Source organism: Callorhinus ursinus, unplaced genomic scaffold (genome assembly GCF_003265705.2).
Source record: "Callorhinus ursinus isolate GAN/ISIS: 27379988/994484 unplaced genomic scaffold, GSC_fseal_2.0 scaffold14, whole genome shotgun sequence".
In the NCBI taxonomy this organism is placed as follows: domain Eukaryota; kingdom Metazoa; phylum Chordata; class Mammalia; order Carnivora; family Otariidae; genus Callorhinus; species Callorhinus ursinus.
The window spans coordinates 27,079,763-27,106,218 of NW_027397076.1; the positions used below are offsets into that span (position 1 = coordinate 27,079,763).

At 34.6% G+C, this 26,456-nt stretch overlaps 1 protein-coding gene across 1 annotated transcript in view; it reads left to right on the forward strand.

The window, feature by feature from the left end:
• Nucleotides 1-25,540, forward strand: part of PAWR (pro-apoptotic WT1 regulator) — a 112,693-nt gene extending 87,153 nt beyond the window's left edge. Inside the window, exons 5-7 of the mRNA XM_025882579.2 lie at nt 18,283-18,427; nt 20,662-20,766; nt 22,959-25,540. Coding sequence (XP_025738364.2) covers nt 18,283-18,427; nt 20,662-20,766; nt 22,959-23,045 — 337 coding nt within the window. The 3' untranslated portion in view covers nt 23,046-25,540. The remainder of the gene's footprint in view (nt 1-18,282; nt 18,428-20,661; nt 20,767-22,958) is intronic.
• The last annotated feature ends 916 nt before the right edge of the window (nt 25,541-26,456 follow it).

The window sequence follows — 26,456 nt, forward strand, 5'->3', positions numbered from 1 at the left end:
CACAGAAAACTGTACCCAGCTCAACTGAACCATGTAGGAAGACACAAAACACACACCTCAAACATCTACCAGCTGACTTTAGTGTGAGCCACAGCCATTCATTCACATATCTGGTATCACAACTTCCCATTTGATTTCAGATAACTTTCCTTTTTACACCTCTTGTGGAAAAAAGGGATCACTTTTAAAAGATACTGTATCTTCAGATTCTTTTTTTTTAGATTTATTTATGAGAGAGAGAGAGAGAGAGAGATAACCAGAGCAGGAACACAAGCAGGGGGAGTGGGAGAGGGAGAAGCAGGCTTCCCGCTGAGCAGGGAGCTGAGCAGGTAGCCCCATGCGGGGCTCGATCCCAGGACCCCAGGACCATGACCTGAGCTGAGGGCAGATGCTTAACAACTGAGCCACCCAGGCACCCCACTTCAGATTATTTCTATCTCAGATATTATCTCACATCTGTTGTTTTGAACTACCAAACAAAGAAGTTCAAACCTTTAGTTGTCACTGGGTTCTTAGGATCTTTCATAGGAAATTACATAGAACCTATTTAAGTTTAGAAGGTGAATAATTTATTCAGAAAATTTTCATGCAAAGAATTAAGATGTTGCAGCTTTTTTCTAAATGGCACTTTCTTTATAACCATTGTTTTAAAACCAGGAGTTCTTGTTTGATTGCACATGTGTTTTGAGAACCACTGAGTCACAAGAAATTTCTTTGGTTTGTTGTTTAGGGATCAAACCGAAACAATCAGCCAAATTGTTTAAAGGTGAGAATTACAGACTAAAGACCAAATGTATCTTCCAATAACTGAAGAGAAACCAGGATTCTTGGACTATATGTGTTTTCTAAGGAAATATATTCCTTCTCAAAATGTCTTATTTTTGTATTAATATATTCTGTATTTTACCAAATGCTGTAAGGCAGACAACAGCTATATGTTCTAGCTGTGGTTTTTCTGGTTAATGGATATTACAAATGGACGTGAATATCAAAAAATGATAATTTAAAAGTAATTGAGTTACCGGTACATTTTGTGGACCTAATGGTTCCCTTGTGGATCTGTGACTTTTTATCTATGCTGTAAATATTATTAGCTAAGATTTATATAGTATTATGTACCATACACTATTCAAAGTACTTTCCTTATACATTAATTCAGTTAATTCTCCTGGTAGCCTTATGAGGGAGATGTTTTATTATCCCCATTTTACAAATGAGCAAACTGAGGCACAGTGAAATTTAATGACTTGTGTGAGATCAGACATATTAATTGGTTGATCTTATCAACATATGTTGCTTTACCTCATGGTAATATTAATTTGCCTAGTATGGGTAGAATGTAGAGTGTTTGATTCAGAGTTTGATTTAGCTTATTTTGACTCCCAAGGAACTGGAAGGTACCAGTAACTGGATTTTTTTTGTTTAACATAGTTTTTTTGTTTTTGTTTTTGTTTTTTGCAAAGTAACTTCTCCTCACGTGGCTTTGGATTTCACAGAGTTTGCTCAGCTATCTTTACTTTCGTTCTGGCTACAGTATGGGAAAACAACTTTTGTTCTTATCATCTTCAAATCCAACAAGATCTAAGGTTATCTTCATAATCATGAAAGAAATTATGTGATAACATTTGGTACATTATTTTTAAGTGCATTTTATGTATTATATTTCCTTGGAAATTAACCACTAATCTGAACTTGCTCTTCCATATTTAATCTCTGCTTTTAAGAGCTTTGAGAGGTACTTCAAATATCATAAAGTTCATTCTTTGAAAGTATACAATTCAGTGGTTGATAGTACTTAAACAGTGTTGTATAACCATTACCATTATCTAGTTCCAGAACTACCCCCACACCAAAAAAAGGGGAAAACCCATGCCTGTTAAATGGCCAGCCAGTCCCCATTTTCGCTTCCCCTCAGCTTTAGCAACCAGTACTCTGTTTTGTGTTTTTATAGATTTGAATATGCTGGGTAATGCATATAAATGAAATCATACAAATATGTGGCCTTCTGGTCTGGCTTCTTTCATATAGTGTAACATCTGCCAAGATTTATCTGTGTTGTAGCCTGCCTGGTTAATACCACATTTTATTTAACCATTCATCATTTAATGGACATTTGGGGTGTTACCACCTTTTGGCTCATAGGAATTATATTAGGATATGTAATATATAGTATGCTGTGAACATTCATGTGTAAATTTTTTTGGTTCCTATTCTTAATATACAGAAATTTTTCATATTGTTTAGTTGAAAATTCTTCTGAAAAAAAATAGATGTTTTATGTCATATATGTTTTGAATAATTCTGAGGTACAAGGTACTATGTTTGGTGTTTGGGAGACACATGTTAAGATAATAATGAAGAGTATAATTTTAGCTGTTCTTACCAAATGTAGTGACCATCTGGAAGAATGTTTTCTGGGTTTGTCAGGTAGTGAAATTTAGCAACTAGCTATATTTGATGACATAACTGTCATATTTGATCTCTTAGGATAATTTACTATATGTAATATACCAGAAATGAGCATGTATGATAGCCCTAACTGGAAAAACTTAAATTTCTAACAATGAGGTAGGTTATAAGCTATAACGTATTAGTATAGTATAAATAATTATAATGCAGACATTAAACTGAACCTGTAGAAAACAGTTACATAGGATCATTATTACCTATTTATGTTAAATGGGGAAAGGGGGTATATTACAGAGAGAATGATACAAAACAAAGTATAATATATATCAAGTGTTCATAACTTGAAATCTAAAATTATGTAATAGAATATAATGTTTATTAATGAATAAATAAATATCATTTCGTCAGATTTTCAAAGGGGGCTGTGATCCAAAAAAGTTAAGAACTACTATGTTGTAAAATGTATCGGCAGTTATCTCTGGGTTGGTGGAATTACTGGAGATAAGTGATTTACATGTTTTGTTTCCTACAGTTAATACATATCAATTTGAGTAGAGTCTGAGAGTTTTTGATTTTGATCTTTAGTTGCTGTGTGTGTGTGTGTGTGTGTGTGTGTGTGTGTGTGTGTGTAAAGGAAGAAAGGGAAGACCTACACAGAGTTAAGGGGCTGTTTTGAGGAAAGAGTGGGAGTAATGGTGGGAGAGAATAAGATAGCAAAACATGTTAAAAATATGGAGGGCAATCGTGTACTTGTTGGTTATTAGGGATTTCATAGTTTATCCAGTACTGCTAAATATTTGATATCCATTCTAAAAGTGGGATTTTACTCAGGAGTCTCGTATTTCTTCTAATTACTAAGCCTTAAAATACCTATTTTAGTGGAAAATTCCTCTAGCTATAATCTTATAATGCTGTGCCAATCTTGTTCTCATGATAGTTTTAGAATAACAGTGTTTTATTCCCCAACATAACACCTCCTAGTCTTTCCACAGAAGATGTGAAAATTCCCAGAGGGGGGAAACCTTCCAGTAAATGGAAGTATTTATCTCTGATGGCACTTTATTCTTTTCCCTTTTCTGAACATTATAGTTAATATCTTTAATAGGTAAGGGCAAAGGGGATTCTTTTTGGAATTGTATTATTTAGAGCTTTAGGTTAACATTCCTAGTAGAATATTACAAACTTTTTGGAGTTAATGAAACAGTCTTTTATTCTGAATATTTTGCACTGTACATGTCTGTCCCTCAAAATAGATTGAAAACATTTCTGTTTTTAAAATAAACGAGCTGGGCGCCTGGGTGGCTCAGTTGGTTAAGTGACTGCCTTCAGCTCAGGTCATGATCCTGGAGTCCCAGAATCAAGTCCCACATTGGGCTCCCTGCCCAGCAGGGAGTCTGCTTCTCCCTCTGACCTTATCCCCTCTCATGTGCTCGCTCTCTCTCATTCTCTCTCTCAAATAAATAAATAAAATCTAAAAAAAATAAACAGCTAAATTTGGCAAGAGATCAAGTATTATTCACAATTTTGACAGTATTCTTTATAGACCTAATACATAGTGGCGATAAAGCACTGATTTTTTTTTAGTAATAATTATTCCTTGTTTTGAATTTGTGTAATAGTATCATTTATGTAGTGACAAGCCTAATATGAAGGATTTCAGAAATTGTTAATGGGTTAAATTTTCTGAAATACTGTCCTAAGCTTCTGCATCAAGCAAATACAAAGCTGTTAAGGGATATCCATATTTCTAGGTTTTTATGTTTGTGGTTGTCAGCATTGTAATTTCTACATGAATAATGTTGTGGTTGATGCAGATAATTGGATTTTTTAAGTGAAAAGCTTTTTAAAAATGATTCCAGTGCCCTTCTATAATATGATATAGTTTCAGTGATACCCTACTCTCTTGATTTCCATTCTACCATTTTGCTGCGATTTCCCAGTCTTATTTGTAGTTCTTCCTTTCCTGTACTTGTTTTTTGTGTTGGTATTACTCAGCTGTCTTCAGCTTTATTCTCTTTTTGTTCTGTGTATTTGTGCCAGAAATTTTCTTTACTTCTTTGACTTCTGGTACTACCTATACATACACCAATGACTCCCAAGTCATTGACTCTATATCTGTATAACCAACAACTTTTAAATATCTACTTATAGATATCGCAGAAGTATCTCAAACTCAGCATGTTCAAAAGTAAACTTGTAAAACCTGGTGGATTTTAGTAGTTGGCATCAAGATCTGCTTTTGCTCAAGCCAGATATCTGGACATTGTTTATGACCCTTTTTCTTCTTCTTTTTTTCCCCACTACCTCATCTACATTCAGGCATTTATCAAGACTATTGAGTTTATATCTCCTGCATATCTCCAGTGCCAGCACACCAATCAAGGACATCATCATCTCTTACATATTATTGTGATAGCCTCCAAACTGGCCTCCCAGCTTCCAGTTTTGTTTATCTTTCATGCATTTATTTAAATGATTTTTTCACTTTCCTTACTTTAATGGCTTCCTGTGACCTTTAAATTAAGTCTAAACTAGTCTCCAAAGTGGGGTGATACACAAGATAATGTTAGTATGCGAGAAGAAAATCTTCTTAAAATCTCAGGTCTTGACCCTCAGGGTTGTAGGATTGAGCCCCGGGTGGGGCTCTGCATTCAGTGGAGAGTCGGGCTTCCCCTCTCCTCCTCCACTCGTGTGTGCACACATTCTCTCTTTCTCTCTCAAGTAAATAAATCTTTAAAAAATAAATACAAAGATGATCACATGGTTGTTCAGCAGGCAAAATATACAAAATCAGATCTGTTCTTATATGCTTATTTGGGAGTTTTAAGTTGAAAGGTTTTAAAAATTGAAATTCTTATTTTATGTCTTTTTGCTATGAAAGCCATTTAAGATCAAATTTGCAAACTGATCTTAAAACTAGCTCTTTGAATGGCTGTATCACAGTGTTAAAGTAAGACCCTAAGAAGTAATGAAACATATTCAACTAGATACTTTCATTAAAAATATTATAGTCCGTTTTTAGGAAAACAAAAAATTTTGTATCATAAATAAATAAAACAAATTTTAAATTCTTTTCATCCCTTTGTGTTCTGTTTTTTGTGATACAGATGATAATATTTTAATAGGATGATTATATTGTAAATCATATTTTCTATATATTACATACATGTATTATATATTATATATTACATATATTAACTGTATTATATATAATAATGTATATAGTATATATAAATATATGATTTATATAATATGATTATAAATCATTATGAAAATTGTAGACAAAGATACATACCAACATGGTTATGTAATAAATAAAGTTTGGAGACCAGTTCAAATTCTTCCATAAAATAGCTTTCAGGTTTCCTGCCTGCTTTTCAAGGATCATATCTTACCATGCCTATATTTACGTTTCATGCCTAAGCATATTGGACTTTTCTCTTTCTTAAATGGGCCACGTACCCTTTGTTTGTAGATATTTGTACATTCTTATTCTTCTTTTAAGTCTGAGTTTAAATATTGTCTAGCATGCATAGTGCTACTCAAAGTATGGTCCTTCATTTGTTACCAACCCATGACAAGATAAGAACAGCACTTAGAGAGTAAACACTTAGAAGCTTAAATTGCATTTTGATATTGTCATCCTCACATCCAAGTGCATGATCAGTGTTCTCCTTTCTGAATAGGATATTAACTAGTTCAAGTGCCATGATGCTTGTGTGATTTTTTTTTTTAACTCTTAAGTTTTTTAGAGCTGTTTAAAATTAGCAGCAAAGGGTGCCTGGGTGGCTCAGATGGTTAAGCGTCTGCCTTCGGCTCAGGTCATGATCCCAGGGTCCTGGGATCTGGTCCCGCGTCAGGCTCCCACGTCCTCGGGAGTTTTTTTTTTTTTTTTTTTTTTTTTTTTTCCCTCTCTCTGTCAATCACAAAAAAATAAATAAAATCTTTAAAAAAAAAAAAAATAAAATAAAATTAGCAGCAAAATTGAGGGGACGGTACAGAGATTTCCAGTATATCTCCTGCCTCCCCTCACTCATAGCCTCCTGCATTATCAGTATTCCCCATCAGAGAGGCACAGTTGTAAAGATAAACTTCTATATGGCATCATAATCACCCAAGGTGCATAGTTTACATTATGGTTCACTCTTAGTGTTGTACATTCTATGGGTTTGGACAAATGAAAGACATGTATTCATCATTATGGCATACAGAGTATTTTCCCAGCTCTGAAAGTCCTCTGTACTCCATCTGTTTATCCTTCCCTGTGTTAGCTCTCCCTCTACCCCTTGGAAACTACTGATCTTTACTTTCACCATAGTTTTGCCTTTTCCACAGTGTCATATAATTGAAATCATACAGTATATAGTCTATTCATATTGGCTTCTATCACTTAGTAATACGCATTTAAGCTTCTTTTTAGCACTGAATAATATCCCATTGTCTGCATATACCACAGTTTATTTGTCCATTGACCTATGAAAGGATATTGTGATTGCTTCTAAATTTTGACAATTAGGAATAAAGCTGTTGTAATCATCCCTGTGCAGATTTTTGTGTAGACATAATTTTCTTCAGGTAAATATCAAGAAGCATGATTGATGGAGTATATGGTTAAAAGTATATTTAGTTTCATAAGAAGCTACCAAACTGTCTTCCAGAGTGGTTGTGCCATTTTACCTGCCTGCTAGCAGTTCTATATCTTCAATAGCATTTGGGATTCTCATTGTTTCTGATTTTAGCCATTCTAATGGGTGTGCATTATTTTAATTTGCATTTCCCTGATGACATAATATGGAACATCTTTTCATATGCTAATTTTCCATTTGTATGTCTTCTTTGACAAGGTGTCTGTTAAGGTCTTTGGCCTATTTTTTTTTTTAAGATTTGATTTATTTGACAGAGAGATAGAAAGCACAAGTAGGCAGAGAGGCAGGCAGAGAGAGAGGGAGAAGCAGACTCCCCACTGAGCAGGGAGCCTGATGTGGGGCTTGATCCCAAGACTCTGGGATCATGACCCGAGCCGAAGGCAGCCGCTTAACCAACTGAACCACCAAGGTGCCCTGTGGTCTTTGGCCTATTTTTTAATAGGATTGTTTATTGTTGAGTTTTAAGAGTTCTTTGTACGTTTTGGGTAATAGTTCTTTGTCAGGTGTGTCTTTTATAAGTATTTTCTTTCAGTGTGGCTTGTCTTCCCATTTTTTTTTTTTTTTTAAGATTTTATTTATTTGACAGAGAGTGGAGGGCAGGGAGAGCACAAGCAGGGGGAGTGGCAGGCAGAAGGAGAGAGAAGCAGGCAGAAAGAGAGGGAGAAGCAGAGTGCCTGCTGAGCAGAAAGCCAGACAGGGGGGCTTGATCCCAGGACCTGACCTGAACCAAAGGCAGATGCTTAACCGACTGAGCCACCCAGGCACCCCCTTTGCATTTTCTTAACATTGTCCTTTACAGAGTAGAATTTTTTTTTTTTTTTTAAGATTTTATTTATTTACCTGACAGAGAGAGGGAGACAGCGAGAGAGGGAACATAAGCAGGGGGGTGGGAGAGGGAGAAGCAGGCTTCCCACTGAGCAGGGAGCCCGATGCGGGGCTCCATCCCAGGACCCTGGGATCATGACCTGAGCCCAAGACAGACGCTTAATGACTGAGCACCCAAGTGCCCCCAGAGTAGAAATTTTTAATTTTAATGAAGTCCAGCTGTCGATTATTTCTTTCATAGATTATGCCTTTGGTGTTGAGTCTAAAAAGTCATTGCCATAACTAGGGTTTTCTAGGTTTTCTCCTATGTTGGTTATCTTCTAAGAGTTTTATAGTTTTCGGGCGCCTGGGTGGCTCAGTTGGTTAAGTGACTGCCTTCGGCTCAGGTCATGATCCTGGAGTCCTGGGATCGAGTCCCACATCCGGCTCCCTGCTCGGCAGGGAGTCTGCTTCTCCCTCTGACCCTCTTCCCTCTTGTGCTTTCTATCTCTCATTCTCTCTCTCTCTCTCAAATAAATAAATAAAATCTTTAAAAAAAAGAGTTTTATAGTTTTCCATTTTACATTTAGGTCTGTTACCCATTTTGAGTTAATTTTTGTGAAGGGATTCAGGTCTTTGTCTTAATTTTTCAGTTTTTACATGTGGATGTTCAGTTGTTCTAGCACCATTTGTTGAAAAGACTATCTTTTATCTTTGCTCCATTGTATTCCCTTTGCTCCTTTGTCAAAGATCAGTTGTGGGTTATTTATGTGAGTTTATTTCTGGGCTCCCTGTTTGTTCTGTTGTTCTATTTGTTTATTCTTTCAACAGTACCACACTGTCTTGGTTACTGTAGCTTTATAGTAAGTATTGAAGTTGGGTATAATCAGTCTTCCAGCTTTGTTTTTCAATATTGTGTTAGCTATTCTGGATTTTTTTTTTTGCCTCTCTGTGTGAACTTCAGAATTTGTCAATACAAAATAACTTGCTGGGATTTTGATTGGGCTTGCATTGACTACAGATCAAGTTGGGAAAAACTGACATTTTGCCAATATTGAATCATCCTATTCATTAGCTGAGAATATCTCTACATTTATTTAGTTCTTCTTTGATATCTTTCATCAGAGTTTTTTTCAATATTTTTTTTAAATTTCAAATTCCACTGGTTTATTGCTAGTATATAGGACAGTGATTGATTGACTTTTGTGTATTAAACTTGTATCCTTCAGCCTTGCTATAATTGTTTGTTAGTTCCAGGAATTTTTTTTTTGTTGATTCTTTTTTTTGATTCTTTGGATTTTCTACATAGACAATGATGTCATGTAGCATTTTCTTGTTTTGTTGCATTAGCTAGGACTCCTCTAAGATGTTGAAAAGGAGTGCTTTTCTTTACTGGTATGATCATTTGATTTTTTTTCTTTAGCCTGTTGATGTGATGGATTACATTAATTGATTTTTATTTTTGTTTTTTTATTGTCATGTGAAGTGTATTCTAAATCTCATCCTTTCTTTCACCCATCTCCCCACCCACCTCCCTTCTGGTAACCATCAGTTTGCTCTCTATATAGAGTCTGTTTTTTGGTTTGTCTCTCTCTTTTTTCCTTTGCTCATTTGTGTTTTTCTTAAATTCCTCATATGAGTGAGATCATATGCTATTTGTCCTTTTCTGACTGACTGACTTTGAGTAGCATTATACCCTCTAGCTCTATCCATGTTGTTGGAAATGGCAGGGTTCTTTTTTATGGCTGAATAATATTCCATTGTGTATATACACACCACCTCTTCTTTATCCATTCATCTATTGATGGACACTTGGGCTGCTTCCATATCTTGGCTATTGTAAATAATGTTGCAATAAACATAGGGGTGTTTGTATCCCTTTGAATTAGTGTTTTCGTATTTTTTGGTTAAATACTCAGTAGTGTGATTCCTGGGTCATAAGGTAGTTCTATTTTTAATTCTGTGAGGAACCTCCATACCGTTTTCCACAGTGGCTGCATCAATTTGCATTTCCGCCAGTAGTGCGAGAGGATTCCTTTCTATCCACATCCATGTCAACACTGTTTCTTGTGTTTTTGATTTTAGCCAGTCTGCCAGGTGTGAGGTGATATTTTATTGTAGTTTTTTTTTTTAAAGGTTTTTATTTATTTATTGAGAGAGAGAACGGTAGAGAAGAGAGCATGAGAGGGAAGGAGGTCAGGAAGAAGCTCAGCTCCTGCTGAGCAAGGAGCCCAATGCGGGACTCGATCCTGGGACTCCAGGATCATGACCTGAGCCGAAGGCAGTTGGTTAACCAACTGAGCCACCCAGGCACCCCTCGTTGTAGTTTTGATTTGTATTTTCTTGATGATGAGTGAAGTTGGGAATTTTTTGTGTGTCTGTTGGCTGTCTGTATGTCTTCTTTGGAGAAATGTCTGCTCATGTCTTCTGCCCATTTTTTAATTGGATTATTTGTTTTGGGGTATTGAATTATACAGTTCTTTATATGTTTTGGATACTAACCATTTGTCAGGTTTATCCTCCCATATCAGATATCTCTTCCCATTCAGTTCTGTTGTTTCCTTTGCTGTGCAGAAACTTTTTATTTTGATGTAGTCCCAGTAGTTTATTTTTCCTTTTATTTCCTTTGCTTTAAAAGACGTATCTAGAAAAATGTTATGGCCCTGAGAGATTACTGCCTGTGCTGTCTTCAAGGATTTTTATGGTTTCAGGTCTCACATTTAGGTGTTTAATCCATTTGGAGTTTATTTTTGTGTATGGTGAAAGAAAGTGGTCCAGTTTCATTCTTTTGCCTGTTGCTGTCCAGTTGTCCCAACACCATTTGTATTGTGTATTCTTTCCTCCTTTGTCAAAGATTAATTCACCATGTATTGTGAGTTTATTTCCAGGTTTTGTGTTCTGTTCCATTGATCTGTGCATCTATTTTTATGTCAGTGCCATACTGTTTAATTACCACTGCTTTGTAATATAATTTGAGATCTGGAATTGTGATACTTCTAGTTTAGTTTTTTTTTTTTCAAGATTGCTTTGGCTATTCGAGGTCTTTTGTAGTTCCATAGAAATTTTAGCATTGTTTTTCTAGTTCTGTGAAAAATGCTGTTGGTATTTTGATAAGGATTGCATTAATGTGTAGATTGCTTTGGGTAGTATAGACATTTTAACAATATTTGTTCTCCCAACCCATGAGCATGGAATGTCTTTCCATTTCTTTCTGTCATCTTGAATTACTTTCATCGGTGTTTTATAATTTTCAGAGTACAGGTCTTTCACCTGTTTGGTTAAATTTATTCCTAGATATCTTATTGCTTTTGTTTTCAGTTTTTATAAATGGGATTTTTGTTTTTTAAAGATTTTATTTATTTGAGAGAGAGAGAGAGCACAAGCAGGGGGAGGGGCAGAGGGAGAAGCAGACTCCTGGCTGAGCAGGGAGCCCGATGCGGGGCTCAATCCCAGGACCCTGAGATCATGATCTGAGCTGAAGGCAACTGCTTAACCGACTGAGCCACCCAGGCGCCCCTGGGATTGTTTTCTTAATTTCACTGTCTTGCTGTTTTATTATTAGTGTATAGGAATGCAATAGATTTCTGTACATTGGTTTTGTATCCTGCTACTTTACTGAATTCATTTATTAGTTCTAGTAGTCTTTTAGTGGATTCTTTAGGATTTTCTATATATAGTATCATTTCATCTGCAAATAGAGTTTTACTTTTTCTTTATCAATTTGGATGACTTTTATTTCTTTATGCTCTCTGATTGCTTTGGCTAAGACCACCAGTACCATGTTGAATAAAAGTGGTGAGACTCTAGGCATCCTGTCTTGTTCCTGACCTTAGGGGAAAGCTCTCAGTTACAATAATTGATTTTGGAATGTTGAACCAACCTTGAATACCTGGGAAATTCTGCTTAATATAATTTTTTAAAGATTTTATTTATTTATTAGAGAGAACAAGTAGGGAGAGCTGCAGGCAGAGGGAGAGGAAGAAGGAGAAGTAGACTCCCCGCTGAGCAGGGAGCCCAACGTGGGGCTAGGATGACCTGAGCCCTAGGCAGACACTTAACCAACTGAGCCATCCAGATACCCCTATATTTTTTTTATACAGTGTTAAATTTTATTTGCAAATATTTTGTTGAGGATTTTTGCATCTGTATATTCATGAGAGATATTAGTCTGCAGTTTTCTTGTGATAGCTTCATCTGATTTTGGTATTAGGGTAATTGCTGGCCTTAGAGAATGAGTTAGGAAGTATTCCTTCTGCTTCTGTTTTTCTGGAAGAGATTTTAGAGAGTTGGTGTAATTCTTCCTTAAATGTTTGGTAGGATTCACCAGTGAACCTGTCTGGACCTAGTGCTTTCTGTTTTGGAAGGTTGTCAGTTATTGATTCAATTTCTTTAACAGATACAGGCCTATTCAGATTGTTTACTTCTTGTGTGAGGTTGTTTTTGTTTTTAAAGATTTTATTTATTTGACAGAGATATAGCGAGAGAGGGAACACAAGCAGGGGCCATGGGGGAGGGAGAAGGAGGCTTCCTGCTGAGCAGGGAGCCCGATACCAGGCTCGAACCTAGGACCCTGGGATCATGACCTGAGCTGAAGGCAGACGCTTAACGACTGAGCCACCCAGACACCCCTTCTTGTATGAGTTTTGGCAGACTGTATCTTTTAAGGAATTGGTCCATTTCACCTAGGTTATTAAACTTGTGAGAAGAGTTGTTCACAGTATTCCTTTTAATGTCCATGGACTCTCTAGTGCTGTCCCCTCTTTCATTTCTGATACTAATAATCTGTGTTCCCTCATTTGCTTAGCCTAGCTAGAGGCCTATTGAATTTATTGATCTTTTCAAAGAAACAGTTTCTGGTTTCATTGATTTTCTTTTTGTTTCCTGTTTTCGATATCATTGATATCTTCTCTGATTCTTATTTCTTCTGCTTGCTTTGGATTAATTTATTCTTTCTTTTCCAGTTTCCTGAGCCAGAAACTTAAAAGTATTGATTTTAGATTTTCTTTCTTTTCTATCATATGCATTCAGTGCTGTAAATTTCCCTACAAGCACTGTTTTCATTGCATCCCACAAATTTTAAGTCGTGGGTTCATTTTTGTTCAGTTCAAATAAAAATTCTTTGAGATTTCTTCTTTGACTCATGTGTTATTTAGAAGTCTATTAATTAATTTCTACACATTTTACAATTTTCCAGTTACCTTTCTGCTATTAATTTCTAGTTTAATTCTATTTTGGTCTGAGAGCAGACACTGTATGATTTCTATTCTTTTGAATTTGTGAAGATGTGTTTTATGGTCTAGAATATGGTCGGTCTTGATGAATGTACCATGCGAGCTTGGGAAAGAATATTCTTCTGTATGTGTGTTATTTTTTAGGTTAGTTGTAACCCCAAATGTGTAAGAACTGAAGAAAACAACAAGGAGTTATTTACTTTAAAAATCTTGCATTGAATTTAATCAGATTTATTCTTGTTTCATAAAGAAGATAATTAAAACGTAAGTATATAATTAAATAAAAATAAACATAGAAAATCTTTTTCATCCTTTTCAATTTCTGCTTTTGTTAGTGTATCTAAATCTAGGAAGTAAAATTTATATTCCTTATTTTTAATCCCATTTACTTATAATAAAACAAGATTTACTAGACTTTTTTTGATAGGAAAAGATAATACCTTTTCTGAATTCGACACTAGCAAAATCAAATGATGCTGATGATAGAAGTAATTTTAAAGAGTTACAGACCAAAAGAGTTTGTGCTAGTTTTGTTGGGAAGTATTAGTTTTCTTATACAGGCATACCTTGTTTTATTGCGCTTTGCTTTTTTGTACTTCGTAGTTACTGTGTTTTTTACAATTTGAAGGTTCAAGACCAGTAGAGGAAGTAACTGCAGATGTGGTAGAAATAACAGGAGAACTAGAATTAGAAGTGAAGCCTGATGTGACTGAGTTGTTGAAATCTCATGATAGAACTTTACTGGATAAGGAGTTGCCTCTTATGGATGAGCAGAGAAAGTGGTTTCTTGAGATGGGTGTTTTCCTCTTCACTCCTGGTGAAGATGCTGTGAAGTTTGTTGAAAGGACAGCAGAGGATTTAGATAATACATAAACGTGGTTGATAAAGCACTGGCAGGGTTTGAGAGCATGACAACCAATTTTGAAAGAAATTCTGCTGTGGGTAAAATGGTATGTAATAGCACTGCATGCTGCAGAGAGATTGCGAAAGGAAGAGTCAGTCAATGCATCAGACTTCATTGTTGTCTTATTTTGAGAAATTGCCACAACCACCCCAGCCTTTAGCAACCACCACCCTGATCAGTCAGCAGCCATCAACACTGAGGTATGTGTAGATTGCTTTGGGTAGTGTAGACCCCCCACCCCCAACACCAGCAAAAAACTTAGGACTCATTGATAGTTCAGATGATGGTTAGCATTTAAAAAATATTTCTAAACTTAAGCATGTACATTGTTTCTTTGTTTAATGTTATGTTAGTCACCATACAGTACATCATTAGTTTTTGATGTAGTGTTCCATGATTCATTGATTACATTGTTTCTTTAACATAATGTTATTGCACATTTAATAGGCTACAATGTAGGTGTTGACAAGGATGGGGACAAAGGGGAACCCTCTTGCACTGTTCGTGGGAATGCAAACTGGTGCAGCCATTCTGGAAAACAGTATGGAGGGTCCTCAGAAAGTTAAAAATAGAACTACCCTATGAGCCCAGCAATTGCACTACTAGGTATTTCCTCAAAGAATACAAAAATACAGATTCAAAGGGGTACATGCACCCTGATGTTTATAAAAGCAGCGTTATCAACAATAGCCAAACTATGGAAAGAGCCCAAATGTCCATCGACTGATGAATGGATAAAGAAGATGTAGTCTTACATACAATGGAATATTAATCAGCCATCAAAAAGAATGAAATCTTGCCATTTGCAATGATGTGGGTGGAGCTAGAGTATATTATGCTAAGAAAAATAAACATACCATATGATTTCATTCATATGTGGAATTTAACAAACAAAACAGATGAACATATGGGAAAGGGGAAAAGAAAAAAGGAGAGGGAAACAAGCCATAAGAGACTCAATGATAGAGGACAAACTGAGGGTTGAGGGAGGGGGGAGGTGGGTTGGGATGGGCTAGATGGGTGATGGGGATTAAGGAGGGCACTTGTTATGATGAGCACTGGGTGTTGTATGTAAGTGATGAATCACTGAATTCTACTCCTGAAACCAATATTGAACTGTGTTTTAACTAACTAGAATTTAAATAAAAATTAAAAAAAAAACTTACTAACATTTTTTAGTTATATAAAATTTAAAAAATAGTCTATGGTGTAAACATAACTTTTATATGCACTGGGAAACCAAAAAATTCATTTGACTCTCTTTATTGCAATACTTGCTTCATTGTGGTGGTCTGGAACCAAACCCCAAAGTATCTCCGAGGAATGCCTGTGTTGAGTCCAATTTTTACCCATAATTGATGGGGAAGTGCTAAAACCACAGTGAGTTATTTGCAGTGATGTCCTGGCTGCTACGACAATAATACCATCAAAATTTAAGTGGCATTTATATGTATTACATAAGTGCATTCACAACCACAAATGAATTATTTGAAAGAAGGAATATTACAGTTAAGCTGGCAGAAGCGGATCTTCAGGATTTCTTATGTAATCATTAGGGCTTTTTTAGTTTCTTTAAAAGTCTCATTATCATGTTGCTAACATTAAAAACAACTACACACAAATGAAAAGACAAAGGTGTTTGGAAATGTTGGATGAAGCCGTTACAAAGAAGATAGTTTATGTAATACTTTCTGACAACACCATAGCTTGATATATTTAGGAACAGTTTAGTGATACAGAAGACTGACTCCGTAGACATATAAAGATAGGAAAGGAATTTTTGTTACAATTTGATGAACACGTTGATTTTGTTAATATGACAGTGATATGAAGGCAGAATTTATTTTTCAACTTCCTTGCTGACAAACACAACTTATTGTGAATTATGTAAAACTTTGAAGGGTTAACAAATCAACAAATGTGGTCTGGAGTTTTGCTTTTGTAGGAGTATGTTCTGGTTATAGAGAGATGGTGACAAGAAAAACATGCTGGAACTTGTGCAATAATGTAAATCAATGTCCTGCTTCTTTCATTGAGAAAGTCTTGCTATTATCAGCTGAACTAAACTGTACTTTCTGTATCACCTAAATTAACAGTAGTTCACAAAAGTGTGAATTGCTTAAACACTAATGCATTAAATTTGAGATTAAAAAAAATGATAGTTTGGAAGCAGAGCCAGTCAACTGTTACCATATGCTAAGGAATACAATAATTTTCAAAGGGAGATGGTCAGACAAAAGTGTTTGAACTTTGGGACGAATGCTTAGTGTTTTTGCAAGATAAGGAACCAGTTTGGTTCCCAAACTTTTTAAATATGTGAATTAGACTTATTTGTCTGATAGCCTTATTCTTTTTTAAAAATGATCTTAGCCTTCCATGCACGGAAAGAATGTCAGATGTTTTTAATGTTATATAATATCAAAGGACAAAAATGAAAGTTAGAAATTTTGGGAAAAAGTTCCACAGATTGTTATGATGGGTTTCACAGTAAAAATTATCAGTAAAGTAGTTGATGATTTTTGTAGTGCACATTTATAAAATGTTAAAATCAAACTGGTAAGACAAACTTGGTAAGAAGTTTGTCAGATTCAGATTTCGTAAGACACACTTTGAATCTTATTTTTTATCAAAAGAAAGCCAGTACATAGGAAATTAATAGCTCAGGAATCCATTTTTTTTCATAAAAAACTATTGTGGATTGAGCTATAGTTTTGATGGATAAATTATTGATATTGGCTACCAATGAAGGATTGAAGACAAATTTTAAAAAGCATCATTTTCTGGATTTTGGGTAAAAGTTAAAAATTACTATCCTGAGCTGAAATTGCTTTATTCAAAATATCTTCAACTCCTGTTAACATACATCTATGAAACTAGTTTTTCTGTTATGGGTGCTATTAAAAGAATACATAGAAGTAGTTTAGATATACCTTATCCCTCATGGGTGGCATTGTCATCAGTCTAACCTAGTATAGGTCATTTAGCAAATGTGGTAGCCAGCCTCTGAGAGAGCTCCCAGGATGCCCTACCTCCTGGTATTTACATCTTTGTAATCCCCTTCCACACTGCAGTGTATATAGGGTTGATGTATAAGATTAGGTCATAGCAGATACTGCAGTGTCTGTCTTGTCTGTCTCTGGAAACCAGCTGTCATGTGGTGAACAGCCCAGTGGAGAGGTCTACATACTGAGGAACTAAGGCTTTTGGTCAACAGCCAGTTAGAAACTGAAGCCTTTTGCCATCAGCCATGTGAGTGAGCTCAAAGGCAGATTCTCTAGACCAGTCAAGCCTTCAGATGACTGTAGTCCTCACCAAAACCTCATAAAAGACCTTGAAACATAACCACCCTGCTAAACTGCTTCCAGATTCCTAACCAACAGAAATTGTGAGATAAGTATGTGTTGTTTTAAGCCACTAAGTTTTGGTGTAACTTTTAATGCAGTAATAGGAAAGTAAAAAAAAAAAAAAAAAAAAAAAACAAGAAACAAACTCACTTATGTTAAAAACTTTAAATATTAACACATGTGCTATTAGTTCAGGGAATGTGAATTGCTGTTTAATATGAAGAATTGCCATTTCAGTCCTCACTTTGGGTTAAATAAAATTATGAAATGATTAGTGTGATGTCTGTTTTCTGTGATTGCTTATATGCACATTTCAATGAAAGTAAACAATTTTATGTAATTCTTTTTTCTGTTCATTCTAATTATATTATTGAAATAAAATTTTATGGGCGTGGCTAATAAAACATTGAACTTGTATTTTATATGGCCTTTTTAACTTTTGTTTTTCCACTAGTTTTTATTTGATCTTAGAAAAAGTATTGGTCCATGATGGATTGGAATTTAAAAAAAAAAATGGAAAAAGAAAACAAAATGGTTTTCCACCACAGATAATCTACATTAAGTCTCCTGTCAGTTGTCATAGTACCCTATACTTACCTTATTGTGATGGTCATCTTGCTTTTATTATAATTCGTTATGTTCCTTGTTAAACTGAAAGCTCTGTGAAAGGTAGAGTCCATGTCTTTGTTTGCTGTTATATCTTCATGCCCAGAACAGTGTCTGGTACTCAGCCAGCTACTCAGTACTTATTAGTCAAAAGAATTAACTTTTTTTTGTTGTTGTGTTGGAATAATGATTAACTTCCTTAGTTATAAATGAGTTGGCTACTATAACCATGTGTCCTCAGGGAATGGTAATTATTTATAGTGAATAGAAAATATTCTTGGTATTCTTCTTGCTGAGTATTAGGTACTTTTATAAAATACATCTTTTTATTTCCATAGCACAACTGCCTCTGAAGAAGATGTCTCAAGTAGATATCCCCGAACAGATAGAAGTGGGTTCAGCAGATACAACAGGGATGCAAATGCTTCAGGTAATTTGGTCTCAAGTAGCATGTTGGAAAAGAAAATTGAAGATCTTGAAAAGGTATGAATTACAAATTATTTAAGATTGATAAATCTAATATACCATTGGGATTCCTTTTTTTACTTTCATAGCAGCTGAGAAAATAAATTGAAATTTGTATGGGAGAGAGCGTGCCAACAAAGGGAAAAGAATGAGAGATGCTAGTGGAAGATACGATTAGTATTAATTGGTATTTCCATATTTAGTCAAGTTGCAGTTTTAAATCACTGTCTTAAGTATATATTTTCCAGATACATTGTGGCTAGGCATTTTCTGATTCCCTTAATACTTTCCTATCCAGTTCTGTTGTTAAAACTTTTAGAAATGGAGCCAATTCTTGTATTCCATAATATTTAATGGATACTCCCATTCTGCTACGTGTTACCTCTAACATATTAAAGACAGTCTCTGTGTTTGAAGTGGTTATAAGTCTGTGCTGGCAATATGTCCTGTGTGTTTATTATATTATCTGTATAGTTTATCATTTGTAGACTTTCTTCTGGGTTCTGGTTAGAGCTTAGAGCCATCTTTGGTGTTTGAAACAGTTGTCAGAATAAACCTATTTAGGAGTGTATTTGAGTACAACAAGGCAAATGAATATTGGCATAAATATATTAACCATATAGTCTCAGGTATTTTTCTGTCAACATTTAATATGTAAAGTTGGTAATGGTACTGATTACTTTCTGATTGTTGAAAATATGTTTTGTATTGCTGAGTTGAAATTATTCTCTGTGATACAAAGATTGTTTTAAGTAGAAATTTAATTAAAAATTTTTATAGCATTATGATTGTTTTTAGTTCATATCTCAGCTTTAATACCAGTTTCTGTGAGTTTAAATTTTAAAAACTTTAAGGAATACATAGTCTAATCGGTTTAAAGGGTTTCTTTAGAAAGGCTTTTAGAGTTCCACATGAGTTTGGATCCAGTTCCGAGTAGTTTGGCAGCAGCTGTTTAATGAGGTGGGCTGGCTGCTTTTTCTGAGGGCTAGTAGGAAAGAGGTTAAATTCTGAGTGAAATTTTTCAGTTCTGCTTTTCTTTTGCCCCCAAGGTAGTCAACCCAGCCCAAGGCCCTGGATTCTAAATAAGATTTCTTTGAAAAAGGTGTTGCATTGTTTGAAAAAAAAAAAAAGTTTAAAAACCAGTAATCTATTTCAGTTCCTTTATTTTATCCATTAACTGGTAGAACCACAAGTAACATTGAGGACCATTGTTTTTCTGTTTAGAGTTTTCCAGAGCCATCTCCTTTTCTTAAACTTTGTGTGTGTTTGTGTGTGTTTTAAAGATTTATTTATTTGTTTGTTTGTTTGTTTATTTATTTGATGGGGGAGGGACAGGGGTGAGGGAGAGAGAATCCCAAGCCAACTCCGCTGAGCTTGGAGCTGACAAGAGGCTCAGAGATCACTACCTGAGTCAGAGGCTTAACCAACTGCACCACCCAGATGCCCCTTAAACTTTGTGTTTTGAATAAAAAATTTGAATTTCTTCAAACAGGATATTATCCATTTAAAAAATAAGATATATCATTACAATGGTGGTGATAAAGATGAACCATGAGAGACTATGGACTCTGAGAAACAAACTGAGGGTTCTAGAGGGGAGGGGGTTGGGGGGTGGGTTAGCCCGGTGATGGGTATTAAAGAGGGCAGTACTGAATGGAGCACTGGGTGTTATATGCAGTGAATCATGGAACACTACATCAAAAGCTAATGATGTAATGTATGGTGATTAACATGACATAAAAAAACAGTGGTGGTGATAAACTAAAGAGGGTAAGTCATTGGGTATTAGTATTTGTTAAAGAATTGTGTAAACATAGGTTTAATCAGAAATATGTGGCCACCTGGATGGCTCAGATGGCTAAGCATATGACTCTTGGTTTCTGATCAGGTCATGATTTAATGGTTTGTGAGATCAAGCCCCGCCTCGGGCTCCATGCTCCGCACGGAGTTTGCTTTGGATTCTCTCCCTCTCCCCCTTCGCCCATGCTCACCTTTATGTGCGCACTCTCTCTTTCTCTCTCTCTGTCAAATAAATCCTTAAAAAATATATATATATCTTAAAACTCCTGTATTCCTCTAATTCTTTGGGTCTTTCCTAGGATGGGTTTTTCCTTCTCTCACCAGGTGACTTAAATGCATTTGGAAGTCTTCCTGTATTTAGGGTGTTTCACCAAACTTGGCAGATACATATCATTTAAGGTTAAAAACAACCAGTTACTTCCCAATTAATACTTTGTAATTATATCTGCCAGGAAGTAGTAAGAGAAAGGCAAGAAAACTTAAGACTTGTGAGACTAATGCAAGATAAAGAGGAAATGATCGGAAAACTCAAAGAAGAAATTGATTTGTTAAATAGAGTAAGTATTCACACATTTCAGTTTCATAGTTTTTTTTCCCCTTCAATTGGATGAAAATACATATGTATGAAGAGATTATGTAATTTCATTATTTTGTTAATGAGATGGTAACTTGTGGTAATAAGAACCATCATTTCATTCTATAAACTGATTTCCTCTGGCCAGTTATCCATTGTATTCAGTTAATACTGTTCTTTTGGGGATGGACTGATGAATGGATTTGTTCAGTGTTTTTGTTAGAGTCTGGAGGTGAGAGGCAGCTTGGTCACCACCACACATAAAAGGGTATTGGTACAGAGTTGCCTCAGTGAAGAGCTAAACTTGCTACTTTCTTGCCATAAGACACTCCAGATGTCTTTGTATGTATTTTCACCACCTTTTTTCCCCAGTTAGTTATACTTACCCATCTCCAACTTTAGGTTTAGCATTATACTAGGTCTCTATTACACTATTTTGTAACTCTTTTTCTTGCTTTCAGCCTTAGAATTTACCTTCTGCTTAAGAAGCAGGTATTAGTGCTGGGCCGTACTTAGGTAATGTTAATGAGAAGAGATTCCATAGTTTTGCATATTAGAAGACATTAGATAAGATGGAGGAAAGAAATAAGTTGGCTTCAGGGAAAAAGGGAACAGATTCCTAATCCAGTCTTAACCCTAACAATGAAAGAAGAGAAAATAAAGAGGCTTCATTATGTAGATCAATTCTAAATAAAGCTCCTGAGGCATTAGCTACACGTAATAGATGAGGACCACAAAATTTAGTTTAACTTGCTCAAGGTCATAGGTAGTAATCACGGGGTAACTATCTGAGCCAGTATTTGACGTCAGGTATTCCAAAATCCTAATTCTGAGCTCTCCATTTTTGTAGACAGTCTTTCATCTTGGTTTAGAACACAGGCATTCTTCCTCTATTGGTTTTGCAATATGATTTAATAAAATCTGAAAATAGTTTTGAAGTCTGTGATATATTAGCACTGTCTTAGGTGCTGTGCATTAAAAAGAATAATAAAACACCTGCTTTTACAGAGTTTATAATCAAGTAATGATACAGTAATATATTTTATTATTTAATTCTAAATCTTGGATAGGTCTCAGTTGTAGTAATTTTCGAATCCTGTATATTTATTGTTGTTGCTTTCAACAGGTAAGTTCCCCAACATCATTCATTTGGTTTGTGAGTAAATGCAGATTCTATTTTTGCACATTTTAAAAACATTTGCCTAATTGTCCAAAGGCAGTATGCTAAATTTATCAGAATGCTGCTGTCTAGTAGCGTGCTTATAATTTAAACTGATTACTCCAAGTTTTAGTATTTTGAATTACAAGGATAAATCTAAAAATATGTGCTTTTACAACTATCAGTAAGCATTGTGCCTTGAAATAGTTTCTTCTAACTAAAACTTAGAGTGGATTATCTTCATATTTACTACATGGTTGTATATATGCCTCTAGGATTAACATAGGGAACATAGACCTGGAATCATATAACTTTAAACCTGGAGGATCATTACTTAGTTTATTGGCTTTCACTTTTTTTTAAAGCTCTAAAACCTTTTCCTCAAACAAAATGTTATAGAGAAGCCTAACATGAATTGAACCAGATCAACTCTGTTTGCTTCAGATCTCCTTTTCTGTATGCCTCCATTTTATCACTTCCTCAGATTTTCACCTCCCAGCACGCACCCTTTTTAAAGATCATACAAGGTGGTAGGAGTACATCCAGAACTTGTACCTCTTTTATCTTTTTGATGCCTCATTTGACACAGGCTGTGTTATCCGAGGCCCTGAACCTCCTATTGCCCACATATGTATTTTGTTTAGCCCTCAATTTGGGGGAAGGGGAGATTTGTTTTTAACTGAAAAATTAAGCTATTTATAATGATTAAAAATTGGAAGATTCACAATTAAAGAATTCTGATTTTTGACTTCTCGTAAAAAATGAAAAATCTGGCAAGAGGTATCTGTCTTATCATGATAATAATGAGAAGGAGTTGAGTAGTGGATGCTCCCTTCAGGTGGGGCATACTTCATCTAAAGTTGTTTTCAGAACTTGTCCTTGTTTCCAAATTAAATGCTTGTATGAATTATCTTTGAATGTGTGTATTTTAAAGTGTTTTTTATCACCTTTTATCACCTTATATTTTTAATTATTTAAAAAACTCCTTTGTTATTTTCATTTTTTGTTTCCTTAAGGACCTAGATGACATAGAAGATGAAAATGAACAACTAAAGCAGGAAAATAAAACTCTTTTGAAAGTTGTTGGTCAGCTAACAAGGTAGAAGATTCAAGTCCCAGTGTGGAAAAAATATTTTAAAACTACTGATTGAATGTTATAGTTGATGGTGGGGACAATATTCCTATGCTGCAATACATTAAGTATGTGTATTTATTTCTAGAAAACAGTGGGTTTTTATTTTCAAAATACTTCTTTTTCATTATTTCAAAACAGTATCAACCTTCTATTTCACGAATAAGTAACATCTTTCAGTTATTAAAATGATAGGTTATGCCTCTTGGTTTTGTGTGGTATTCAAGTAATACATGGTTTAAAGTCACAACCATTTGAATATATTTTTATCTATGGTAGTGTGTTTTCTCCCTAAAGGAATACACATAGTCTTTGTTTACATGAATTCAAATACTTTTGGGGAATTACCAGCAATTGCCTTATTACTGATGTGTGCAAACTTATATGTGTTGTTGATTTACTCATAAAGGCTTTGTCTATTGTCATTTGTTCTTTCAACTTATTCTAAGCAATTTAGAGTAATAGAGTGTCACCATTTTGTATAAGTCATCTTTAAAAAGGAAAGCTATTATGAAAAGTCAATTAATATCATGTACTAGTTGGCTAAATATAAAATTTTAAAGAATACTTGAATTGTGCTACAGTAAATTAAAATATACAATTTTTGTATTTGAATGTTGAAGAAAATTTAAAATCACTTTAGCTTCTGAAAGACATACACTTGTAATTTCATTGTAAAATTTCTTATGTAGGTACTGTTTTTTATTATTTCAAGATTTATAAATGAACATGGGATATTTAAAAAGTTTATTCATCAGTCCTGGAGAGTGTGTACAATTTCAATGTAAAAGAAAAAAAATCCATATTTTTAATTGTCATTTGCATTAAAAACAAAACCAAAATATTTATCCACACTTAAAACATTTACAGTTACATTTACAAAACAATACATAAACAGAAATAGTATTGAAATACTTTGCTTATTTCTAACTTGGAGAATAACACTGTGATACAGTTGTTCTCATATGAGAGAATTATTCCCCTACTTCAAATTTTAGGGATTTTCTTCCTAATGTTGGATTTTTAAAAACAATTTTTCTAAAAATTTTGAAGAAATATATACGTTTTCTATTAAGTATCATTTAATATTTAGAGTTGTATATTAAATTTTTATGTTGAGTAAGGAAACCCCCTCTTTTAAAATATATTAACATTAAGAAATGTCTGTCTGATAATTGAATCCTAAACAGTATACTGATACCGTTTTGTCCAGTTAAACGTAGTAAAATCCATTTTGGGTAACCTACTGTCTCTTTTTCTTCACTTGCCAAGTCCCTTCATTATTTACTATTAAAAAAATAGGGAAGTGAGACAACTGGACAGAATGTAAATGATAAATATCACATGTTGAATTCTAAAAATTCTTTGCGGTTACCTAGATTGGCTTCTCATTTCAGAAGTTTCAGCCTTGGCTGATCATTAGAATCATTTGGATTGCTCACAGAGAATTCCCTGGCTGTAATTTCTAGATAGATTTAGGTTGAGACCCTGGATAGAATTTTTAAAGCTCACCATCTGATGATTCCGATCATAATTAAGTTTGGAAATAGCTGCTGTCGCCTCTTTCCTTTCTATATCTTCCACTGGACACCCTAGAATTAACATATGTTAGTTACCAGCATTTTGTCCCCCTTTTAGTTTATTTAATAATTTATCTGGTCTCTGGGGAAGTTTTCATATGTTTAAATATATTTACCAAAAATTTCAATGTTAGATTACCAAACTTGATATAGTTGCAGAATTACTGCATAAGGGCATCCTTTTTGGAGAATGTTACCCAGCATGGGAACAGTGACCTGCTGTCCACATGTCAGAGGGGTATGCCAGGCTCAGTCACTGCCTTGGCTGTGAGGCACTCATCTCCCTTCAGTTACCCTTAGGTATTTTGCAGAAATATTGGTATTACGTAGTTTTACATCCAAGCTTTGGATGTTGTGAAAATGCTGTTAGTATCCAGCATTATAGTGTGCTGGTTTTTCAGTAAAGTTTTTGAAATTTCTATTTAATCCATATGTAAGGAAAGGAATATTTCATTTCTCTTTTAAAAATTATACCAGTTATTAGTGCTTTTAAAGACTGAGCTGTTTTTAAATTTTCCTTTTCTTCAGTTTATTAGGAAAATTTCCAACAATGATTTTTTACATAATGGTACCTAGTGCAAATACAGAAGCCTGACAACTTAGGCAGATCATTTCACAAGCAGTCCTTCCTCCTGTCCTTAAAATGTGTATTTATATCACTTAAAGATTTTTACACTGAATATTGAAAAATTAAGTAGGATCTGCTACAATTTCCCTTTAAAATGTATAAAAAGCATTGAGATTTTAAAAAGGTAAATACATGTGCACTACCTTAGAAAACCTGGCTGTTGTCAATAAAGTGCTAGTATTTGTGAAATTACTAGTTCCATTCAGAAATTATATTTCTTGGGACTTTAAGGCATAATAAAGCATATTCAAAGTTTTACTGTGTTTATGATATTATTTTCAAAACAATGTTTATTTTAAAGTGAACATGACTTGTCCCCCTGATTTCTGACATGCATTAATTTGAGAATTACAAAGTAACCTCCATTTTTCATTTTTCTAGAATTGTTATTAATTTTATTGCACTACAGTTACCTTTAGAGAGGAAGAGGGTGGTATTTATGTATTTCTAAGGGAATTTACTAAATACAGAGATTAGCACTGTCATACTGGCTCAAGCAGTTTAAAACATAGAAAATTAGGTATCGGGGGGCAGACGCATGAAGCAGTGTATTCTTTTTTTTTAAAGTTAACTTTTTAATTGTGGTTTAAAGCAATGTATTCCTAAGGTGAAAAACCTACCTCAATTATATGTGGGTTTATGTTTTCTGGATTAGTCTGGATTTTTATAATTAGAAATTAAAATGTGATATTTTGAGTCCACTAATACTTTGTTGAAAATACAAGTCAGTATAATAGACTTTGTAAGTTTAACACTGTAATATAAAACAGGAAAGACCTTTGGTTTGATCATTGATCTGATGTCCTAGACAATATTCATATGTACAGTGATAGTCATCTTTCATCTTTTTTGTAGTTTTATAATCTTGAGTCCATGCCTAGTAAGTTCCATGCAGTATTGGCACTTATTTAATAACTGTTCATGGTTTAGTTAATAGCCTGTTACAAAATTCAGGCATAGATTTTCATCTTGTAATATAAGAAACAAAACACACCAGGTTTTCATTGGGAGGAATAGTAAGTGAGAAAGAACTAGCATTCAGGAGTCAGAACTTTAAAATAATATGTTAAAGTCAGTGCTAAACATTCTCTTATTGTATCTGAACCATTCCTAATATGTAACAGTAAGCTTGACTTCCTATGCTCACTCTCATAAGTTAAAGGACATCCCATCA